Below are 15,434 nucleotides of genomic sequence, written 5' to 3'. Positions count from 1 at the left end.
AATTCAAAATCTCTAATATTCAGAGCTATCCAAGAGGATAACAGACAGACAAAACAGACATAAAGATGAGGAAAAAATAGACAAATTCATGGAAAATACAGACAAAAAAAAATGAAAGAATTCAGGAAACTAATACAGGAACAAAATGCCAAAATAAATTCACAACTACAAATCATACAAAAACAACAATTAGAAATCAAAAGATAAACAAGATTTCAGAAGTGAGTAGTGTCATAGAAGAGCTGAGAAGCAGGTTTGAAACAATGGAAGACATAATCAGTGAAGATAAAGACAAATACTTGGTTACAACTTTGCCTGAGGAAAAAATCACAAAAAAGAATGAAGAAACCCTGAGAATTATGTGGGATACAATCAAAAGCAAAAATCTGTGAGTGATTGGAGTTTCAGAACAGGCAGAGAAAACGAAAAACACAGAGAGGATCATTGAAGAACTGATGACAGAAAACTTCCCTAATATTAAGAAAGATGAAAAGCTGACCATCCAAGAAGCTCAAGTAACCCCATATAGAATAGACCCCAAAAGAAAATCACCAAGGTATATCATAATCACAGTCACTAAAACCAAAGATAAACAAAGAATACTGATAGCAGCTCAAGAAAAATGAAAAGTCACACACAGAGGGGAAACAATAAGACTAAGCACTGATCATTTGGCAGAAACCATGTAGGCAAGAAGGCAATGGGATGACATATATTAAACCTTCAAAGAAAAAAACAGCCAACCAGGAATAATATATCCTGCAAAACTCGCATTCAGATATGAGGTGAAATTAGGACACTTCCAGGTAAACAGAAATTAAGGGAATATGTAAAAAAACAAACCAAACTTACACAATTATTAAAGAGAGTCCTTCAGTTTGGGAACAAACAACATTATGCCACAGCCTGAATCTAGGATGCAAGATCGTACCAGCCAGATACCAACCTGGGAAATGATCTCTTAAGGACTATCCGAAACCAAAGAATTACAACAGGGAACCAGAGAGATTAATCCGTAAATGACAACAATGTCAGAACAATAAAAGAGAAAATAAACAGTGTAGGTATAGAACTTTCTAATGAAGAAGAAGGCAAGGTGATACCCAATAATAATAGACTAGTTCAAACCTAGGAAGATAAGGGTAAATTTCAAGGTAACCAGAAAGAAAGAGACACATCTTAAAAAAAAAGACAAAAATTTACTAAGTATCAAAGGATGGAAAAAAATATATAAGGCAAACAGCTACCAAAAAAGCAGAAGTGGCAATACTAATCTCAGATAAAATAGACTTTAAAACAAAATTCACCATAAAAAACAAAGAAGAGCACTATATAATGATTAAAGGGACGATCCATGATGAAGATATAACCATGATAAACATCTATGCACCCAATGACAAGGCTCCAAAATACATAAAATAAACTCTAACAGCACTGAAAAGAAAAACTGACAGTTACGCAATAACAGTAGGAGACTCAACACACCACTCTCGATAAAGGACAGAACATCTAGAAAGAAACTCCACAAAGATACAGAAGATCTGAAGGGCACAATCAGCCAACTTGACCTCAGAGACATATATAGAACACTTCACCCAACAACTGCAAAATACACATTCTTTTCCAACACACATGGAACATTCTCTAGAATAGACCACACATCTTAGGCCACAGAAGAACCCTCAATAAAATCCAAAACATTGAGATAATACAAAGTATCGTCTCTGACCACAATGCCATCAACGTAGAAATTAACAATAGGAAGAGTAAGGGAAAAAAAAAACAATTACATGGAAACTGAATAACACCCTGCTTAAAAACCACTGAGTAATAGAAGAAATCAGAGATGGAATCAAAAAATTCCTAGAATGAAACAAGAATGAAAACACATTGTAACAAAACCTCTGGGACACAACAAAGGCAATCCTCAGAGGTCTATTTATAGCAATAGATGCACACATCAAAAAAAGAAGAAAGGGACGTAATCAAAACATTAGCAACACAACTTGAACAAATAGAAAAAGAACAGCAAAAGAAGCCCACAGCCACCAGAAGAAAGGAAATAATAAAGATCAAAGCAGAAATAAATGAGATAGAGAATAGAAAAACAATAGAAAGAATCAACAAAACCAAAAGCTGGTTCCTGGAAAGTATTGACAAAATTGACAAACCAGTGGCCAAAATAATAAAAGAAAAACAAGAGAGGACACAAATATACCAAATAGGAAATGAAATGGAGGATATTACAACAGACCCAACTGAAATAAAAAGGATCATATGAAAAACTATACTCCAACAAATTTGAAAACCTAGAGGAAATGGGCAGATTCCTAGAAACACACTACCCAAACTAACACAAAATGATGTTGAAAATCTGAACAGACCCATAACAAGGGAAGAGATTGGAAAAAGTAATTTAAAAAAAAACTCCCAACAGAAAAAAGCCCTGGCCCAGATGGCTTTGCTGGAGAATTCTACCAAACATTCAGGGAAGAACTTACACCAGTACTACTCAAACTATTTCAGAACATAGAAAAGGAAGCGATACTTCTGAATTCATTCTATGAAGCCAGCATAATCCTGATACCAAAACCAGGCAAGGACACCGCAAAAAAAGAAACAAACCAATATCTCTCATGAATGTAGCTGCAAAAATTCTCAACAAAATTCTAGCTAATAGAATTCAGCATCATATCAAAAAAATAATACACCATGACAAAGTAAGAGTCATACCAGGTATGCAAGGATGGTTCAACATTAGAAAATCAATGAATGTAATCCACCGCATAAATAAAAGGAAGGAGAAGAATCACATGATCATCTCAATTGACGCAGAAAAGGCATTCGACAAAGTCCAACACCCATTCCTGATAAAATGGCAACAATGTCAGAACAATAAAGAGAATAAACAGTGTAGGTGTAGAACTTTCCAATGAAGAGGAAGGCAATAAAATAGGTATAGAAGGGAAATTCCTCTACATAATAAGAGCATCTATACAAAACCAACAGCCAACATCATTCTTAATGGAGAGAGACTGAAAACATTCCCCTTGAGAACAGGAAAAAGACAAGGATGCCTTTATCACTGCTATTTAACATTGTGCTGGAAGTCCTAGCTAGAGGAATAAGGCAAGAAAAAGAAATAAAGGGCATCTGAATTGCTAATGAAAAATTTAAACTGTGCCTATTTGAGGATGATATGATACTCCACATAGAAAACCCAAAAGACTCCATAAGAAAACTACTAGAACTAATAGAAAGATTCAGCAGAGTTGCAGGTTACAAGATAAACACACAAAAATCAGTTGGATTCCCATACACCAATAGAGAACAATGAAAAGGAAATCAGAAAAACAATATCATTTATAATAGCCCCTAAGAAAATAAAATACTAAGGAATAACTCTAACCAGGGATGTAAAAGACCTATACAAAGAAGACTACAAAACACTACTGCAAGAGACCTACATAAATGGAAAAACATACCATGCTCATGGATAGGTAGACTCAACATTATGAAAATGACAGTTCTTCCCAAAGCAATTTATAAATGCCGTGCAATCCCAATCCAAGTACGAACAACATTCTTTAAAGAGATGAAAAAATTAATCATTAACTGTATATGGAAAGGGAAAAAGCCCCAGATAATTAAAGCACTATTGAAGAAGAATAAAGTAAGAGGACTTGCACTACCTGACCTCAGAACCTACTATACAGCTATGGTAGTCAAAACAGCCTGGTACTGGTACAATGACAGATACATTGACCAATGGAACAAAATTGAGAACCCAGATGTAAATGCATTCACATACGGTCACCTGATCTTCAACAAAGGCCCAAAGTCCATCAAATGGGGAGAAGACAATCTGTTTAACAAATGGTGCTGGCAAAACTGGATGCCATCTGCAAAAAAATGAAACAGGACCCATACCTCACGCCATACAGAAAAACTAATGCAAAGTGGATTAAATATCAAGCCAAAACCTATAAAGTTCATAGAAGAAAAAATATGATCAACCGTAGGGCCCCTAATACATGGCATTAACAGATACAAACCATAACCAACAACACACAAACTCCAGAAGATAAGCTAGATAACTGGAATTTTTGGCTATTACAAATCAGACAAAGGTCTAATCTCTAAAATCTATAGGAAAGTCCAACACTTCCACAACAAAAAGACAAATAACCCAATTAAAAAATGGGCAAAGGAAACGAATAGATACTTCACCAAAGAAGACATTCAAGCTGCCAACAGACACATGAGGAAATGCTGGCAATCACTAGTCATTAGAGAAATGAAAATCAAAACCACAATGAGATACCATCTCACACCAGCATTACTGGCACGAACCAAAAAAACAGGAAATAACAAACGCTGGAGAGGATGCAGGGAGACTGGAGCTCTTAGGCACTGCTGGTGGGAATGCAAAATGATACAACCATTTTGGAAAAAATATAGTGCTTCCTTACAAAGCTGGAAATAGAAATATCATATGATCCAGCAATCCCACTCCTAGGACTATATCCTAGAGAAACAGGAGTCGTCACATGAATAGACATACGCACACCTGTGTTCACTGCAGCATTGTTCACAATACCAAAAAGATGGAAACAACCTAGATGCCCATCAACAGATGAATGGATAAACAAACTATGGTACATACATACAATGAAGTATTATGCCACCATGAAGAACAATAATGAATTTTCGAAGCATCTCATAGCATGGATGAATCTGGAGGGCATTATGCTGAGTGAAATAAGTCAATCACAAAAGGACAGATACTGTATGAGACCACTACTGTAAAAACTCATGAAAAGGTCTACACACAAAAAGAAACAATTTTTGATGGTTATGAGGAGGGTAGGGTAAAAAAAAAAAAAAAATAGGGCTAGAAAAACACTAAATAGACACTTTGGTGAAGGGTAAGACAGTATACACACCGGGCAAGCCAGCACAACTTGTACAAAGCAAGGTCACAGAAGCTCCACAGACACATCCAAACTCTCTGAGGGACCAAATTACTGGGATGTGGGTTGTGGGGACCATGGTCTCGGGGACCATCTAGCTCAATTGGCATAATATAGTTTGTAAAGAAAATGTCCTACATTCTACTTTTGTGAGTAGCGTCTGGGGTCTCATAAGCTTGTGAGCAGCCATCTAAAATAATCCACTGGTCTCACCCCGTCAGGAGCAAGGGAGAATGAAGAAAACGAAAGACAAGGGAAAGATTAGTCCAAATGATTAATGGTCCACAAGTACTACAGCCTCCACCAGACTGAGTCCAGCACAACTGGATGATGCCCAGCTACCACCACCAACTGTTCTGACAAGGATCTCAATAGAGGGTCCCAGACAGAGCTAGAGAAAAGTGTAGAACAAAATTCTAACTTACAAAGAAAGATCAGACTTCCTGGTTTGACACAGACTGGAGAAACCTGAGAGTATGGCCCCTGGACACCCCTTGAGCCCGCACAACTTGTCCAAGGCAAGGTCACGGAAGGTCCATAGATACATCCAAACTCCCTGAGAGACAGAATTGCTGGGCTGAAGGCTGTGGGGACCATGGTCTCGGGGAACATCTAGCTCAATTGGCATAACATAGTTTATGAAGAAAATGCTCTACATTCTACTTTGGTGAGTAGCATCTGGGGTCTTAAAAGCCTGTGAGCGGCCATCTAAGATACTCCACTGGTCTCACCCCTTGGGGAGCAAGGAAGTATGAAGAAAATTAAACATACAAAGGAAAGATTAGTCCAAAGGTCTAATGGGCCACATCTACCATGGCCTCCACCAGACTAAGTCCAGTACTGCTAGAAGGTGCCTGGCTACCACCACTGACTGCTCTGACAGGGATCACAATAGGGTCCCCAAAGGAGCTGGAAAAAAGTGTAGAACAAAATTCTAACTCACACAAAAAAGACCACACTTACCGGCCTGACAGAGACTGGAGAAACCCTGAGAGTATGGCCCGCAGACACCCTTGTAGCTCAGTAACAAAGTCACTCCTGAGTTTCACCCTTCAGCCAAAGATTAGACAGGCCCATAAAACAAAATAAGACTAAAGGGGCACACCAGCCCAGGGCAAGGACTAGAAGGCAGAAGGCGACAGGAAAGGTAGCAATAGGGAACCCAAGGTCGAGAAGGGAGAGTGTTGACATGTTGTGGGGTTGTTAACCAATGTCATACAGCAATATGTGTGCTAACTGTTTAATGAGAAAGTAGTTTGTTCTGTAAACCTTCCTAAAGTACAAAAAAAATTAAATTAAAATTAAAAAAAAAATTGGGTGGGGAGGCTACTGGCAACTATTGGGTACAAGCCAGGAATGCTGCTAAACATTCTACAATGCACAGACCAAGTCCCCACAGCAAAGATTTCTTCAGCCCAAAATGTCAGTAGTGCCAAGGTTTAGAATTGCTGGTCTAGACTCTGAACTCCAGAACTCTTCCTTAACATAAAATGTATCTTTACATTTTAAAGCAACTGGAAAAAGATGAATAAGCCAGTTACAAATTTATGCCAGTTGCAGTAGTGTTTCTTTTGATATTAAAAATGCCTAAGGGTGTGGAAATCATTCAAGCTAGTTTCACCTCTGAAGATACAGTAAGAAGTTCATCCAATAGAAGAATATAGCAATTGCTCCACACTGCCACTGCACATGAGCTGGTATACCAGTGAACAAGGGCAACACAAAAATGATGCTTGTTGTGTAGATAATCCATTCAAGTGCGTTGCTATGATCCCAGAAGTAACTTCTTTTCTGGGGATAAAAAGAATGAAGAATTACCACATGTAGAGACCCAGCCTCTTATGGATAGTTTTATATATACGTAACCAGTAACACCATTTTTTCTGGCAGTTCAGCCAGCTGGAGAGAAGTCATAGGGCCAACCCTGCCATTCTGGGCTGACTTGAGGGCCCTTAGGTGTGGATCAGTGTTGGTGATGGCCCAGTGTTGTCTATTGACCCGGCACTATGGGAGTCTGATGTCTAAGGAGATCCTACAAGTTTCTGGGCTTTCCCTAGAGCTCCAGTCAATTTTAAGAAGGCTTCTCAAGGGCTACAAGCTGGTTCAGTAATTCCTGGGATCTTTCTGTCTATATAAGCACACATGTGTGGATCCCTCAGATACACATGGGCTTGACATATGAATTCAACCTACTTCTAAGGAGGTTTGAGACATGTACTGAGAATTACTTAGGAAATGAGAACAAATCATTGTGACATTCTTAAAGATTTTGTGTTTTGAATGTCAGCTTTCCTGGGCAGTAGACCATTTGACCATCAATAAGAAAATGTAGAGACCAAATCTGATAGATTAATCATGCAAATTAATAGTTAAATCTAGACTATAATCTATAATTCTTTTTTTTAAGAAATTAAAATAATGTCAAGAGAGGCATCCCTAAATCATTTAGGTGAAATGGAATGATAGGTTCTAATTCTCAGAATTGTGACAGTTTACTAAAAACACATGCATGAAAGTACTTGGAATGTATAATAATAGACAAGTGCAAGGCATTTTTATCACCAACATTTTTTAATGCAAATATGTATGTGCTTACATAATGTAACAAAGGAAATTTTCACAGAAAATAAGGTGCTGCAAAAAAGGAATATGACTCAAAAAATAACAGTCACACAAGGGATCACAATAGAGGGTCCCGGACAGAGCTGGAGAAAAAATGTAGAACAAAATTCTAACTCACAAAAAAGACCAGACTTACCGGCCTGATCGAGACTGGAGAAACCCCGTGAGTATAGCCCCGGGACACCATTTTAGCTCAGTAATGAAGTCACTCCTGAGGTTCACCCTTCAGCCAAAGATTAGACAGGCCCATAAAACAAAATGAGACTAAAGGGGCACACCAGCCCAGGGGTAAGGCCTAGAAGGCAGGAGGGGACAAGAAAGCTGGTAATGGGGAACCCAAGGTTGAGAAGGGAGAGTGTTGACATGTCGTGGGGTTGGTAGCCAATGTCATAAAACATTGTATACTAAGTGTTTAATGAGAAAGTAGTTCTGTAAACCTTCATCTAAAGTACAATTACAGAAAAAAAAACTTGCTAAACTAAAAAAAAAAAAGTAATAATAATAACAGTCACAAAAAAATGTACAAAGCAAAGAAGAAGAAAAGGCTTCAAACCATCATACTGAGAACTGGAGGATCTGGGCCACTTATCAACCACAGCAAGGCCTGCCACATTATCTACTTAATCCTCAGGTCTGATCTGAACTCGGTTTACCCACTTAAGAAAAGTGGAGTGTAAAGTAAGAATTATGCTATGGAAAGTTCCCAAATTTTATTATGACTTGACTTTTTTTGCAAAAAAAAGAAAATCATTACTGTTTTAACATAAATTCAAGGAAAAACCCCTTTGAAATGAAGTCCTGGGCCAAGTAGGTCCTTTATAAACATTTATATTCAAAATGATGAAAGTCAAAATCTAACTATTGTGTTATCAAAATATTAAAACTGCAGTCAGAGAAAATGCAGGAAAATAATTCATAATGGACATTTTTAGCCAGACACACCCATCATGAACTGGTAAAAATATCTTTTTCAGATGTGCAGTACCATTACATAAAATAATATGATTTTTATGTTCTAAAAAGATGATGCTAAGTATTTCTAGTCTATACATTAGTCAAGCTATGTGATTTTATTCTGTCATAATACTTCAAATAGCAGTTTAGCAATTAATTTATTTTCTGTACATTAAAATATTTGGAAATATAAAATGTATTAAGTACCTGTTGGAAAATTTGGGCCACTTCCTTGCAATATCCAAATATACTTGATAAGAAAACTAATATCATACAGACTTTTATAGAATATGAATTCTGCAACAATAAAAAAGTATAAGACAAGTAGTTATTAGGGATATAAAATAAAACACTTTTAACTTTTTCATAATTTCCACTATTAAATATTTTTTGCTTCATCTCTTTCTAAGTACTGTCCACATTTGATTTAAACAGAAAATTACTGAGGCAAACACAGAGATACACATATTCGTTATAATTTCCTATTAAAAGATGTTCAAAAATTGCCAATTTAATTCTAAAAGAATATGAATTTGTGCACCTATTTCATTTTTTTATTGTGTGGTAAACTACACGTAACATAAAATTGACCATTTTAAAGTACACAATTCAGTGTCATTAAGTACTTTCACAACGTTGTGCAGGCATCACCAGTATCTAGTTACAGAACCTTTTCATCACCCCAAACGCTGTACCCATAAAACAAACACTTGCTCCCCATCTTCTCATGCCCCCCGCCCCCGGCAACCATAAATCTGCTTTGTTATAGACCTATTTTAAAGTTAAGTACTTCAGCATTCAAGCTAGTATTTCACACATGTCAATTCCTATTAAATTAGCTTACAGACTATTCATTTATACTCCTCCTCATTCCACAAAGGATTTTAGGAGACATTGGATACCACATATGAATTGTGTAGGACACTTAGAATAATCAAATTCCTGATATTTCAATTTTATTATGGGTTTAGCAGTCCTAATTTAAAAAAAAATCAAAATATTTCTTTAATCTTTTATTTAGAAATCTGAAGTAAAAAAACAGTTGAAAATACCTTGGTGTCTAACATTTCTGAATGATTACTAGTTTCATTGATGATTCCAGTTGAGTTGAAACCCATTCCTGGCTTTATACTGATAACAAGAAAGGTCATAGGTATGAGACCAAGACAGTAAGATCCCAGGTTTATTATGTGGGCTCTAAACCCATAAGCCAGCCTAGAAAGAAAATAACCACATCATAACTGATTCATTTCAATCAAAAATATTTACTTATGATGCCTGTGGAACACGTGATTATAATCTCTCTCAGAAATCTCATTGTTACATTCACTGAAATTTAGAGCCAAGAAAATCTTCTAATTCTTTCATTTTCAGAAAAAAACCTCAATTTCTGAGCAAACATGACTTGCATGATGTAATGGAGATGCCGAGACATTAGCCCATATGTTCTGACCCCAAGCTGCATGCTCTTCCATAGCCAACACCTCTCACCTCGTTGTCCACTGATCTACAGGGTTTAGGGTGCCTTTTCATGTCTTATATGATGATTTCCCCTCAAAATATTTAATGCCAAAGAGAAACAATGCCAGCATTTTTAATACCAAAATTTGCCCTGTATTACCCATTTCCTTTCTATAGTACAAAATATTAAAATATACTAATTTGGAAGACTTTTTAAATAAATTTAGCAAAGCATTGGTAAAAAGGAAATACTACTCAATACCCACCATTTCATACATAAATATTCTTTACAGACAGGGTGGTTGAGAAGCTCTATGCGGTTATGCTGTACCATTGCCTGAAAATAAGAACAATAAAACAAAGCATATTAAAATATTGAGTATAAGTGAAGCTTTTTCTGCTGGCGTATAACTTTATTTTTATATTATTATGAAAGCGACACTGCTTACTTTAGAAAATTTAAAAAATTAAAAATGATTTCAAGAATAATTTTTAAAACTCACTAGCTAGAGATCATGACTTTATACAGATGCAATTATTTGAGTCAGTTTGTGTTCTTTGATGTTTGGCTAGTTGAGATAACATACATTTTTTAATCATATACAAGATTACAACTGGAAAGGGCATTAAAGATAAATAAGCAAGAGTTATAAATTCCTGTACTTGAAGGAATTCAGGTTTATCTTTCTAGAAGGGGTTTAAATAGTAGAGTCTATATCAAGAGTAGTTAAATTCATCTTTAGATTATAAATTTTTATGAGAGCTATTGAGAACCAGTATCTATTTCAAAATTAGTTTTTAATTATTCAAAAAATGTATAAGGGCATTCTTTTTTAAAATATCAAAACGTAAGTCCAGAGTTCTCACCACATCCAACCGCCAATCCCAGGCCCCACTCCATTCCCCAGAAGTATCATCATCTTTAATTTGTTGTGTATCCTTCCTAATCTTTTCCTGTATTTCTACATATAAACATGTGTGTGCAGAAACTAATATATAAACCATAGAAAATACACACATTTATTTTGCATTTGTTTTTAGTCCAATTATGTCTTCAACTTGCTTTTTTAAAAAATAGACCTTCTTTAGAGCAATTTTAGGTTTACAGAACAATTGTTGAGAAATGACAGAGTTCTAATACAGCCCCCTTCCCAGCTACACACTGTTTCTCCTATTATTACTGTCTCACATTGGTATGGTACATTTGTTACAATCAGTGAACTATTATTAATACATTATTATTAACTAAAGACCATAGTTTACATTAGGGTTCACTCTGTGTTATACAGTTCTGTGAGTTTTGATGAATGCATAATGTCATGTGTTCCATTATGGTATTATACAGAATAGTTTCATGGTCCTAAAAATGCTCTGTGCTCCACCTATTATTTATCCCTCCCCACCTCCCCCTGAACCCCTGGCATTCACTGATCTTTGTAATTGTCTCTACAGTTTCGTCTCTTCCAGAATGCCACATACTTGAAATCATACTGTATGCTTTCTTGTTCACTCAACAATTGTTGCTGCTTTGTGCCATCGAATTGATTCCAACTCATAGCTACCCCACGTACAACAGAATGAAACATTGCCCAGTCCTGTGCCATCCTCACAATCATTGCTATGTTTGAGCCCATTGTTCAGCTGCTGTGTCAATCCATCTTGTTGAGGGTCTCTCTTTTTTGCTGACCCTGTACTTTACCAAGCATGACGTTCTTCTCCAGGGACTGGTCCCGTCTCATAACATGTTTCAAGTACATGAACGGAAGTCTCATCATCCCTGCTTCTAAGGAGAATTCTGGCTGTACTTTTTCAAGACAGATTTGTTTGTCCTTCTAGTACTCCATGGTAAATTCAATATTCTTTGCCAACACCATAATCCAAAGGTATCAATTCTTTTTCAATCTTCCTTATTTATTGTCTAGCTTTTACACGCATATGGGGTTATTGAAAATACCACAGCTTGATTCACGTGCACCTTAGTCTTCAAAGTGACGTCTTTGCTGTTTAACACTTTAAACCGTTTTGTGCCCAGCAGTACATATAGTGAGCATGAACTTTTGCAGCCTCTGGGGTTTGTTGGAAAGCTGCTGTATCACTGATAATGTATGCCACTATGAGGCAGGTGCCTTTATGACTGTTTGAAACTGAAGAAAATGGTGTGTGCCACAAAGCACTACTTTTACAGGGTATTATATGACATGTCTGAACTTTTGGTAGGGAAAAAAAAAAGAAAATTTTAATTTGTTACACATATGTACCAGTAGACTCCAGAAGGAGCTCTGGGGTATAATTAGTGGTACTTTATATGTACCACTAAACACTTAGAGTAGGCTTGTAAGAGGGGGTATGAAAAAAAAATCCATATTACCTAACAAAAATTCAGACATGCCCAATGATTCAGCATGTGTCCATTGATGGAAATACATGGTATCATCAAAAAACTCAAAGCAGAAAATAATTGGGTCACCAAATGATTCAAGAGGTCTTTTGCAGCAGATTTGCCCGTTTGATTCCTTGACTGCTGCTTCCATGGGCACTGATTGTGGATTCAAGTAAAGTGAAATCCTTGACAACTTCAATCTTTTATTTATCATGATGTTGCTTACTGGTCTAGTTGTGAGGATTTTTGTTTTCCTGATGTTGAGGTGTAATCCATACTGAAGGCTGTGGTCTTTGATCTTCATCAGTAAGTGCTTCAAGTCCTCTTCGTTTTCAGCAAGCAAGGCTGTCTCATCTGCATATTTTAGGTTGTTAGCGAGTCTTCCTCCAATCCTGATGCTGAATTCTTCTTCATATAATCCAGTTTCTCAGATTACTTGCTCAGCATACAGATTGAATAAGTATGGTGAAAGGACACAACAGTGATGCATACCTTTCCTGACTTTAAACCATGCAGTATCCCCTTCTGTTCCAACTACTGCTTCTTGATCTAAGTACAGGTTCTTCAAGAGCACAATTAAGTGTTCTGGGATTCTCATTCTTCACAATGTAACCATAATTTGTTATGATCCACGAAGCTGAACGCCCTTGCATAGTCAATAAAACACAGGTAAACATCTTTCTGGTATTCTCTGCTTTCAGCCAAGATTCAGCTAACATCACTAATGATATCTCTCCTTCCATGTCCTCTTCTGAATTCAGCTTGAATTTCTGGCAATTTCCTGTTGACATACTGCTGCAAACATTTTTGAATTATCTTCAGTAAAATTGTATTTGCTTGTGATATTAATGATATTATTCAATAATTTCCTGATTCTGTTGGATAACCTCTATTTGTAATGGGCACAAATATGGATCTCTTCTAGTTGATTGGCTAGAGGTCTTCCAAATTTCTTGGCATAGATGAGTGAGAGCTTCTAGCACATCTATTTGTTGAAACATCTCAACTGGTATTCTGTCAATTCTTGGAGCCTTGTTTTTCATCCATGCCTTCAGTGCAGCTTGGACTTCTTCCTTCAATATCATCATCAGTTCTTGACCATATGCTACCTCCTAAAATGGCTAAACGTCAACCAATTCTTTTTGGTACAGTGACTCTGTGTATTCCTTTTGTTATCTAGTGCTGCTATAACAGAAATACCACAAGCGGTTGGCTTTTACAAACAAAAATTTATTTTCCTCACAGTTTAGGAGGCTAGAAGTCTGAATTTAGGGTGCCAACTCGAGGGGAAGGCTTTCCCTCTCTGTCGGCTCTGGCAGAAGGTTCTTCTCTCTTCACCTTGTTTCCTGGTTCTTTGGAGATCTCCATGTGGCTTGGCATTAATCTTCCCCCAACTCTGCTCCCTAGCTTGCTTATTGAATCTCTTTTAGATCTCAAAAGAGATGGACTCAAGACACACCCCATACTAATCCTGCCTCATTAACATAACAAAGACATTCCATTCCCAAATGGGATTATAACCATGGGCATTGAGGTCAGGATTTACAACACAGATTTTGGGGGGACATAATTCAATCCATAACCCTACATTTAAGGTGGACGGGGATGGGGGACAAGCACTAAGCTATGGATTGTCAGCCCTGTACTGTTCCTGTTTTACATGGAAACTCAATTGAGGCAGGTCTGATGTGACCATTAGGACTGATGTGACAAAGAGTGTGGACTTTAGGAGGATCAAATACAGCCATTATAGAGAACGGTTGCTTTCTTTACTAAAGAATGAAGGGTTGAGCTACATGGCATACACAGACATACAGCTATAAAACTGGAAATTTCTCTAGGCCCCTTCCATCTCCATCAGCTTTGGGACTATGATACCAAAACTTTGCATGCAGAAACTACCTGGATACTGAAAACACTGGACTTACATTGAGTGTTGCAAGAGGCTCATATGTAACGTCCTTTACAGGAGTTATTTTTTTGGTGAGCTCTAGTGGACATTGGAGATATCTGAAATTATACTCGATCTGTAGAAGATATAAAGGTTTTAAAAATTATATTTAGTATAGACAGTAAAAGTTGTTCTTGGAAAACCAAATACACAAGCCTACAATTTTGTTGAAAATTAAGTGATTTAAATAAAGTTGAGCCATTTCATCTGGAGAAAAGTTAAATTAAATTATTGCATATTTTAGTTTAAAAAAAAGAATACTGAAAAGCTGTTATTTCATTGCTTATTAACTCATAGCTATGGAAAAAGATGGATTCTCAAAAGAGCACATAGATCTTTTAGAATTATATTCTTCAGATGAAACAACCTAAGAAAATATAAAAACCAAAAAACCCATTGCCTTTGAGTGGATTCCGACTCATAGTGACCCTATACAACAGAGTAGAACTGCCTCATAGGGTTTGCAAGGAGCGACTGGTGGATTTGAACTGCTGACCATTTGGTTAGCAGCCAAACTCTCAACCATTGTGCCACCAGAGCTCCCTAAGAAGACAGAAAGATTAAAAATAACCCTGAATAATACTATTAAGGACAATTAAAATGCTGAGGGAAAACTAAATATCAAAGGGGAAAAATTCCCTCAGAAGTAGATAATATAATAACACAACAAATAAAACCAGGAATTACCATCTTTTGAAACTGAAACTATAGTAATATTATTTTTTAAATTCTTCAAAGAACTATGATAAACTTCAAACCATTACGATAAAATAAACTTACATGGTAGTCTCGACATGACTTGTCTTCAGTGGAGTGTAACATGCAGAAATCCAGAAGTACCTTTGGGACAGCATAAATCAGTTAAAATACTTGGGCCGGAGACTAAATATGACACAGGATATTGTCTATTTCTAAAATAACATGCAAAATGTCCCCTTTCCTTTACTTCTTTCAGCTCAGGGACAAATTATAATCCATGTGATGCAGGAACAAGTTTGAAAATAGCGTTACAATTAGCACTGCATGAGACAGAGGTACCAAGTGATTCAGAAAAAACCATGAGAATGAGAATAAAGCTGTATTTACTAAAATT

General features: G+C 36.6%; 1 protein-coding gene across 1 annotated transcript in view; it reads right to left on the bottom strand.

Annotated features, from left to right (window-relative positions):
• The window catches only part of TRPA1 (transient receptor potential cation channel subfamily A member 1), a 76,662-nt gene that overhangs the window by 15,853 nt on the left and 45,375 nt on the right, over positions 1-15,434 (bottom strand). Inside the window, exons 16-21 of the mRNA XM_049853928.1 lie at positions 15,122-15,181; positions 14,319-14,417; positions 10,277-10,347; positions 9,602-9,764; positions 8,757-8,846; positions 6,595-6,764 (exon numbers count right to left, since the gene is read on the bottom strand). Coding sequence (XP_049709885.1) covers positions 6,595-6,764; positions 8,757-8,846; positions 9,602-9,764; positions 10,277-10,347; positions 14,319-14,417; positions 15,122-15,181 — 653 coding nt within the window. The remainder of the gene's footprint in view (positions 1-6,594; positions 6,765-8,756; positions 8,847-9,601; positions 9,765-10,276; positions 10,348-14,318; positions 14,418-15,121; positions 15,182-15,434) is intronic.

The sequence above is a fragment of the Elephas maximus genome, chromosome 15, assembly GCF_024166365.1.
Source record: "Elephas maximus indicus isolate mEleMax1 chromosome 15, mEleMax1 primary haplotype, whole genome shotgun sequence".
Lineage (NCBI taxonomy): Eukaryota > Metazoa > Chordata > Mammalia > Proboscidea > Elephantidae > Elephas > Elephas maximus.
The sequence above is the reverse complement of the archived record's forward strand: the minus strand, read 5'-3'. Positions and strand labels throughout refer to the sequence as shown.